At 43.2% G+C, this 9,700-nt stretch overlaps 1 protein-coding gene across 5 annotated transcripts in view; it reads left to right on the plus strand.

The window, feature by feature from the left end:
* The window catches only part of farp2 (FERM, RhoGEF and pleckstrin domain protein 2), a 188,895-nt gene extending 180,533 nt beyond the window's left edge, over positions 1-8,362 (plus strand). For 3 of the 5 annotated variants that reach the window (XM_078563521.1, XM_078563524.1, XM_078563523.1), the window contains exons 25-26: positions 1,279-1,430; positions 3,095-3,617. In XM_078563521.1, coding sequence (XP_078419647.1) covers positions 1,279-1,430; positions 3,095-3,176 — 234 coding nt within the window. In that variant the 3' untranslated portion in view covers positions 3,177-3,617. Of the gene's footprint in view, positions 1-1,278; positions 1,431-3,094; positions 5,086-6,695 lie in introns of those variants that run through there. The other 2 variants (XR_013579581.1, XM_078563522.1) reach the window with 2 other exon arrangements.
* Positions 8,363-9,700: the final 1,338 nt, after the last annotated feature.

Raw genomic sequence — 9,700 nt, forward strand, 5'->3', positions numbered from 1 at the left:
GAGAGAGGAAGTGAAGGGGCAGGTGTTGCATCTTCTGCATGGGCATGGGGAGGTGCCATAGGTGGGGGTTGAGGAGTAGGGGATGATGGAGGAGTGGACCGGCATTCCGTAGGGATTGTTCCCTCCGGGACACCCTGGTCCACTCCTCCATTATCCCCTACTCCTCAACCCCCACCTGTGGCACCTCCCCATGCCCACGCAGAAGATGCAACACCTGCCCCTTCACTTCCTCTCTCCTCACCGTCCAAGGGCCCAAACACTCCTTTCAAGTGGAGCAGCATTTCACTTGCATTTCCCCTAACTTAGTCTACTGCATTCGTTGCTCCCAATGCGGTCTCCTCTACGTTGGAGAGACCAAACGCAAACTAGGCGACCGCTTTGCAGAACACCTGCGGTCTGTCCGCAAGAAAGACCCAAACCTCCCTGTCGCTTGCCATTTTAACACTCCACCCTGCTCTCTTGCCCACATGTCTGTCTTTGGCTTGCTGCATTGTTCCAGTGAAGCCCAACGCAAACTGGAGGAACAGCACCTCATCTTCCGACTAGGCACTTTACAGCCTTCTGGGCTGAATATTGAATTCAACAACTTTAGATCTTAAACTCCCTCCCCCCATCCCCACCTTGTTTCTTCCCCCTCCCTTTTGTTTTTTTCAATAATTTATATAGATTTTTCTTTTCTCACCTATTTCCATTATTTTAAAATCTACAACTAATACCTTGTCAGTCTTTCCACCCCACCTCCACTAGAGCTGTACCTTGAGTGTCCTGCCATCCATTCTTAATTAGCACATTTTCTTAGATAATATCACCACCTTCAACACCTCTTTGATCCTTTTGTCTGTGACATCTTTTGATTATCTGCTCCTATCACTGCTTGCTTGTCCCTACAACCACCACCCCCCCCACTCAACTTCTCTCTCCCCCCGCCCACCTTAAACCAACTTATATTTCACCCCTCTCCTAACTATACTCAGTTCTGTTGAAGGGTCGTGAGGACTCGAAACATCGACTCTTCTCTTCTCCACCGATGCTGCCAGACCTGCTGAGTTTTTCCAGGTAATTCTGTTTTTGTTTTAAAATCACCCATGATTATTGCCGTGCCTTTCTTGCATGCTCCCAGTATTCCCTGGTTTATACTGTGCCCTACTGCTGAACTACTGTTTGAGTTGCATTTGAAAGGCATAAAGCAGAGTGTGAGCCTTACATCCTTGGTTATTGCTTATTGGTTATTTGCTAAAATAATGTATTAATATGTTTGTTATTTGTTGGTGCTTACAGGATGACTATCCCCTGGCTAGTCTTCCATTGTTAGGCTACATTGCGAGCATGCCCGCAGACACTGACCGCATTCACAAAGATTACGTCTTCAAGCTGCAGTTCAAATCTCACGTCTACTTCTTCAGAGCAGAGAGCGAGTACACCTTTGAAAGGTGAGATTCAGATTTCATCTCTCCATGTCAGGGCAAAGGGCATGTCTTAAGGTGTAGGACTGAACTCTTACACTTAGCATTGCAGTAATTGGTAGAGATTATAATCGACATGTCATGTTCTGACAAATCCATATCTAGACTTGGTGCATCAGGTGTCAGTCTATTCCATGGGGATTATGGTGGCGTAGTTATAATGTCACTGGACTAGTAATCCAGAAGCCCAGGCTAATGCTCAGCAACAGCAGTTGGTGGACTTCAAATTCAATTAATAAATCTGGAATATAAAGCTAGTCTCAGTAATGGTGACCATGAAACCATTGTCGATTGCTGTAAAAACCCATTTGGTTCACTAATGCCCTTTAGGAAAGAAAATCTGCCGTCTTACCTGGTCTGGCCTACATGTGACTCCAGAACCACAGCCATGTGGTTGACTCTTAACTGCCCTCTGAAATGGCCTAACAATCCACTCAGTTCAAGAGCAACAAATGCCCACATCCCACGAAAGAAATTTAAAAAAATCCAGGATTAGCTATACCAGACACCAAACTACCGCAGTTGAATTATTTATATTGGTGACTCATTGCAGGCAAATTCACATTCACTTATCTAGATGGTATTGTGGCACCTGCATCTATTTTCACTGATAGTTTGATTCACTGCATTAATTGAGTTCCTATCCCACTGGTTTGTACTTGGGTTGGATTTTCCTCACATTACAATTTTTTAACTGGAGTTTGCCACCCCCACCCCCCAGTAGGGGCGTCTATACGTAAAGTTAAGACTGTTTTACACCGTCTCGTTATCTCGTAGACCAATTCAATCTTGTGCGATCAAAAAGAACTCTGGCATGACAACTAATAGTGAGACAATGGAATTCGGAGGCCGCAAGAGGCCAGAATTGGAGGAGTGCAAAGATCTAGTGTTGAGGGGCTGGAGGAGGTTATGGAGATAGGGAGCAGTGAGGCCAGTGATGCATTTAAACATGAGGATAATTCATCTAAGTTGGAGAATTAGAAGCATTGACAGACAGGGAGCCACTGTAAAGATCAGTGAACACAGGGTTGATGGGTGAATGGGACCTGATCAGAGTTAGGATATAGGCAGCTTGATACTGCTGCTCACCCCTGCCAAGGAAAATTGAAGTTATTAAATGGACAACAGCAAGTTTTTGTATTGGATCAAAATCAACATATCCTGGGTGTCTTCTGAGACAGTGACTCTTTGAGGGGTGGAAATAACTTTAGAATTGAGGTAGAACAGTGTGCAAATTCTCAACCTGTGTAGGTCTATATTATGGAGTCTCGCCCACTACAGATAACACTCCTGTTAATTTGCATAAAGATCTTGGTGAGGTGGTTTCAGAGTTATCCATCAACGAGGCAACAGTGGTCAGTCTCAGTAAATTCAAGTATCAAATCAGTAAATATGAAAGATAAGCATAATCCGGACTGAGTTACCTGGGTTTTGAAGGGCTGGATAGTTGTGGGAGGTGATGGAAACGCCACATGGGCGGTGGGGAAATGGTGTCAGGATTCATGTGATCCACATGTGGAGTGCTTCAGCTACTCGCACAGTTCAGTCATCACCTAAAACCTTGCACGTGTTGCAGTGTTGTCTCTGTGTTATCTTTTAATTACTGAACTCTTCATTAACTCTTTCGCCAGGTGGATGGAAGTTATCAAGAGTGCAACCAGTTCAACAGGACGGATGATCCACCTCAGCCAGAAGGACGCGTGGTTAGGCTGAAGTGTTCGGAATGCCATCATCCAGGATCTGGAAATTCCTTCAGGAGAAAGTAGTACCAGGAAAACCTTTGATTGGAGGACATTAGGCAAAATGGGAACTGGATTAATGATCCATAGAAAAACAGCAAATCTATTCAGATCAGAATACAACACTAACTGGGATTAAAGTAACTGACTCATCCCAGCTACTCAGCTAGGAGCAAACCTTGTTACCTTTCAAAGGAAAACACCATTTGTGGTAGAGCAACAGGGGAAAGGTCACTCCCCAGCGTGAGGTTGGGTTGGGGCCAGGCTGATTGTTTAATGCGTGCTTTACAAATGAAACCGATTCCATTCCTGCTATTTAATGGTTTAATGTTGATTTGTCTAGGGAGATCTAAAGCAGCATTCATCTTCTGCCAAAGGAATTGCTTTCTATGTAATAAATAATTTTAGAACCTAATTACTCTGGTACATAGTGACTTCAGAATCTGACTAGTCGAGTACACGGTGACATTAGAATTTGATTAGTCTGCTACATGGTGACTTTAGAATCTGACCAGTCTGGTACACAATAACTTTAGAATCTGATTGGCTGGTACAGGGCTACTTTCGAATCTGATTAAAGCAAAACACGGCGGAGTCATCTGGTACACGGTAACTTTAGAACCTGACCAATCTGGTACACGGTGACTTTAGAACTTTACCAATCTGGTACGCGGTGACTTTGGAATCTGACCAATCTGGTACGCGGTGATTTTAGAATATGACTAGTCTGGTGCGCGGTGACTTTAGAATCTGACTAGTCTGGTAAACGGTGACTTTAGAATCTGACTAGATTGGTACATGGTGACTTTAGAATCTGACAAGTCTGGTACACGGTGACTTTAGAATCTGACTAGTCTGGTACACGGTGACTTTAGAATCTGACTAGTCTGCTAAACGGTAACTTTAGAATCTGACTAGTCTGCTAAACGGTGACTTTAGAATCTGACTAGCCTGGTACATGGTCACTTTAGAATCTGATTAGTCTGGTCTGTGGTGACTTTATAATCTGATTGGCTGGTACAAGATGACTTTAGAATCTGACTAGCGTTGCTGAAAAAAGACATTTTGTCAAAGCTTTTTGTCTTACACTCATCAGAGCAAAACCAAGAATACCAATGTCAGGGGAGGCAACAACTTAATGCTGTATGAGAAAAGAGTACTGATTGGTTGGCAAGTGCATTCTGATTGGTAGAGGTGCAGCCATGGAGAATGCACCAGTTAATGGTGACTGACAGTTAACTGCCAAGCGACGTTTGAAATTCAAAGCAGTAAGCTTGACTCCGATTAGTCATTGCCCTAAGGAATGAAACAGCAAATGTCTATTACTTATTTAGCTTAGTGTGTGTATGTGTTATTTCTGTCTGCAATGAACAGGGCACTGTCTATTTAATATATGTAGCTTCCAGTACATGCAAATGCACCACACTGCGATCCAGACTGACAATCTTAAATTAGTTTCCAGTGTAATTTTTAGCATACTGAAGATTATTTTTAAAATGTTGTCCAATCGTGGAATCAGATCTGATGTTGGACATTGTATTTTCAGTTTTGCAAGCATAAGCTGGTTGGGTACGGTCTGTACCTTGCATGTTGCGAACAGCGGAGGGGACATGCTGTTTAATACGATCCACCAATCTTTGGGACATATGGCCTACATACCTAGCATCAGATGGGCACTGAAATTCATATACCTCATTAATCAATTGTGAGATGGACAAAAAGTCTTTTTGGCTTGACAGTGACTTTGGAAACTGATTAGTCTGGTATGTGGTGACTTTAGAGAACCCCCTGGAAGATTTCTGAACTAATACGTCAAGGAAAGAGAGTTAATTTGACTGCTCCTTTTCAAATGTGAATTTGAGTGCAGTATGGAGCCCATTAAGGTATTCAAGAAAATTACTATATGCTGCTATGGATCTGACTAATTGGTACAAGGTGACTTTAAAACCTGACCAATCTGGTACACGGTGTCTTTAGAATCTGATTAGTCTGGTACACGGTGACTTTGGAAACTGACTAATCTGGTACACGCGACCTTAAAATCTGACTAGTCTGATACACGGTGACCTTAGAATCTGATTAGCCTGGTACATGGTGACCTTAGAATCTGACTAGTCTGCTACACGGTGTCTTTGGAATCTGATTAGTCTGGTACACGGTGACTTTAGAATCTGATTAGTCTGGTACACGGTGACTTTAGAATCTGATTAGCCTGGTACACGGTACCATTAGAATCTGACTAGTCTGGTACATGGTGACTTTGGAACCTGATTAGTCTGGTACACGGTGACTTTGGAATCTGATTAGTCTGGTACACGGTGACTTTAGAATCTGATTAGTCTGGTACACGGTGACTTTAGAATCTGATTAGCCTGGTACACGGTACCATTAGAATCTGACTAGTCTGGTACATGGTGACTTTGGAACCTGATTAGTCTGGTACATGGTGACTTTGGAATCTGACTAGTCTGGTACACGGTGACTTTGGAACCTGACTAGTCTGGTACACGGTGACTTTGGAATCTGACTAGTCTGGTACACGGTGACTTTGGAATCTGATTAGTCTGGTACATGGTCACTTTAGAATCTGATTAGTCTGGTCTGTGGTGACTTTATAATCTGATTGGCTGGTACAAGATGACTTTAGAATCTGACTAGCGTTGCTGTAAAAAGACATTTTGTCAAAGCTGTTGTCTTGCACTCATCAGAGCAAAACCAATAATACCAATGGCAGGGAAAGCAACAACTTAATGCTGTATGAGAAGAGAGCGTTGATTGGTTGGCAAGTGCACGCTGATTGGTAGAGGTGCAGCCATGGAGGATGCATCAGTTAATGGTGACTGACAGTTAACTGCCAAGCAACGTTTGAAGTTTAAAGCAGTAAGCTTGACTCCGATTAGTCATTGCCCTGAGGAATGAAACAGCAAATGGCTATTACTTATTTAGTTTAGTGTGTGTATGTGTTCTTTCTGCCTGCAATGAACAGGGCAATGTGTATTAATATATGTAGCTTCCAGTACATGCAATTGCACCACACTGCGATCCAGACTGACCATCTTAAATTGGTTTCCAGTGTAATTTTTAGCACACTGAGGATTAATTTAAAAATGTTTTCCAATTGCGGAATCATATCTGATGTTGGACATTGTATTTTGAGTTTTGCAAGCACAGGCTGGTTGGGTACGGTCTGTACCTTGCTCGTTGCGCACAGCAGAAGGGACATGCTGTTTGATACGATCCACCAATCTTTGGGACATACGGCTTCCATACCTAGCATCACATTGGCATTGAAATTCATATACCACATTATTCAATTGTGAGATGGACAGAATGTCTTTTTGGCTTGACAGTGACTTTGGAAACTGATTAGTCTGGTACATGGTGACTTTAGAGAACCCCCTGGAAGATTTCTGAACTAATACATCAAGGAAAGAGAGTTAATTTGACTGCTCCTTTTCAAATGTGAATTTGAGTGCAGTATGGAGCCATTAAGGTATTTAAGAAAATTATGATATGCTGTTATGGATCTGACTAGTCTGGTACACGGTGACTTTAGAACCTGACCAATCTGGTGTGCAGTGACTTTCGAACCTGATTAGTCTGGTACATGGTGACTTTAGAATCTGACTCGTCTGGTACATGGTGACTTTGGAATCTGATTAGTCTGGTACTCGGTGACTTTAGAATCTGACCAATCTGGTACACGGTGACTTTGGAATCTGACCAATCTGGTACGAGGTGAGTTTAGAATCTGATTGGCTGGTACATGGTGACTTTAGAATATGATTGGCTGGTACACGGTGACTTTAGAATCTGATTAGTCTGGTACATGGTGACTTTAGAAACTGATTGTTCTGGTACATGGTGACTTCAGAATCTTATTAATCTGGTCCATGTGAATTTAGAATCTGATTAATCTGGTATACGGTGACTTCAGAATCTGACTCGTCTGGGACAGGAAATAGAGAGAGTTTATGTAAGTTATATTTGTATATGTGGGTGTTAGGAATGAGTTCTAGCCTTAAGTTAAGTTTGATTGGTTTCTGTATTTGTGCGTCAATAAAAGGGGAAGTTTTAGTTTCACTTTAAAAGATGCCTGAATTTTAATTAAGGTCTTACGACTCTTGAGGGGAAGGTAAAACAAACACACGGTACAAAAAACTGTGCTGTTGCCAAGTTACCAGAGGCCCCACAGAGACAGAAAAATAGTTCTGGTTCAGTGCAGTTTGAGTGCAGTTGGTCAGTGTGCTCCAAGGTTGAAACGAGTTGCCAGCAGAAGCAGCTTAAGAGAGGGACAGATTGCAAGTCCCAAAGTAAATTTGGAAGCAGTGACCAGCAGAAGGGGACAAGATAGAGAATTGCACAGAGCAGGTTCCAAAATCCAAAGAAGAAATCGCCAAAACCAGGGAGTGGAACAGTAAAGGTCCCAAGAGAACAGTTAAGTCATAAGACCAGGATAGAAAACTGGAAAAGGTCCTGTTAAGTGAAGTTAAGAATGAGGAGCAGAGAATGGCACAAAGCTTAAAGGCAGAAGTGGCAGGGCACAAATTTAAAGCAATATAGGCTTGCTAGAAACCAGAAGATCCAAGGGGACAGTCAAAGCTCTGTAACTCTATACTATGGGCATGTGAAGCAGTGGTGTTCTGTTGGAACAGCTGAACATTTGACAGAGAAGGCGTGGAAGGAAACCTGAACGCATGTGGCGATTCGGGGGAGAGGAACATCGGAAGGAGAATTCGAAACCCAGGAGGTGGACTCTTGTGGAAGGCGTCTGAGAGAATGCGTTGGTTTTGGAGAAGATTCCAAAGCAAGTTCTTCAAGGGCGGAGATTGGAAACCCTCGTGTGAAAGGCGGAATTCAGTGAGACCGGTTGGCTCAAGGTATGACAAGCGTCTGGGGAGAGGTGATGAGAGATCCGTAGCATCTGTTTGGGGTGGCATCTGTCACTTGATTTCAGAGTGTGGTGTGCCTGACCACTGGTTGCCAATTGTTTTACATGGACTGTGTACTTATTGTGAACATTAGAGTATAAGATAGCTTTTGTAACTTGTGTTATCCTTACGAATCTATATATATCTGTATAGTCGTGGGTGAAGGAGTATTGTAATATAGTTCATCTTTTCTTGTTTATTAAATGTTTATTCTTTTGTTAAAAGTTTATCAGCTGACTCCTGTGACTCTGTTCAGTAACCACTCTCCACATATCTAAACAAAAAATTAAAATTAGGATCTATCAAGCCGGGTTCCACCCTGGAATCAGGCTTGTCCAGTAGTAACATCAGCTAGGATCATAACAACGGTGACTCTAGAATCTGATTTGTATGGTACATTGTGACTTTAGGATCTGACTAGTCTGGTATACAGTGACTTTAGAATTTGACCAGTCTGGCACACAGTGATTTAGAATCTGACTAGTCTGTTACATGGTGGCTTTAACAGTGGTGTGCTATAGAACATGCTGTATTTCCAATGAGGTTAAACCTTTTTGCCTTCTGCCCTCTCAGGTGGACTTAAAAGATCCCATGGGCAGGATTTTACATTCGTTGGGCAGGCATGCACCCGACCCGATCGGGCATAAAATCACGCGCGATGACGTCGGGCAAACATCCCGACGTCATCGCACACACTCACGATTTTTCAGTCGGCGGGTGCATGCGAGAGTTGGCCTATTAAGAGGTCTATTAAGGTCCTTGATGGGTGAGCGAGTAGGCCAGGTGGCCTTTGCATTTTTAATGAAAACTCATCCATGGGCGGGATGAGGTTTCCAATGGTAAATAAAAATCCATTAAATGTTTTTCACCATCATTTTAAACATGTCCCTCTTCGTGTGACTGGGTCATAAGTGAGGACATGTTTATATCATCTTTAAAATCTTTATTTTCGTTTCTCCAAATTCTTCAGTTCCCTGAGGTAGCTCTGTGCCCTCAGGGAGCTTTCAGCATGCGCTCCCCTGCGCATGCGCAGACTTCCGGGTTTGACGTCCTCTTGCCCCCATCCCAGCAGCGCTGAGCTCCTCAGCACGCGTTTCACACTGGCTGGTCGTTAATTGGCCAGTCAGTGTGAAATCGCAGCCGGGGGCCGACCGTGGGCAGTGGGCCATCTCCAGGCTGCTCCAGGGCCCACCTGCCGTGCCTGGCCGACGAACGGAAAATCCTGGCTGATGACTCTATCTTGATGAAAAGCGGGGTTGTTCTCCTGGTACCCTGGTCAATATATATCCATCACTCAACATCACTATAACAGATTATCTGGTCATTATCACACTGTGGTTTGTGGGAGTTTGCGTGCACAAATTGGTTGCTGCTTTTCCTACAATACAACATTGACTACCGTCAATGGTACTTAATTGGCTGTAAGGCACTTTGGAACGACCTGAGGTCATGAAAGACACTAAAGAAATGCAAAGTTCTCTTTTTAAAATGAGAAACTGGTACAAACTCTGAGGTGATTACAATTCAATAGTTATTGGATGCACTCTTCAACACAGTGTATCAACAC

The sequence above is a fragment of the Cetorhinus maximus genome, chromosome 19 (genome assembly GCF_964194155.1).
Source record: "Cetorhinus maximus chromosome 19, sCetMax3.hap1.1, whole genome shotgun sequence".
NCBI lineage: Eukaryota > Metazoa > Chordata > Chondrichthyes > Lamniformes > Cetorhinidae > Cetorhinus > Cetorhinus maximus.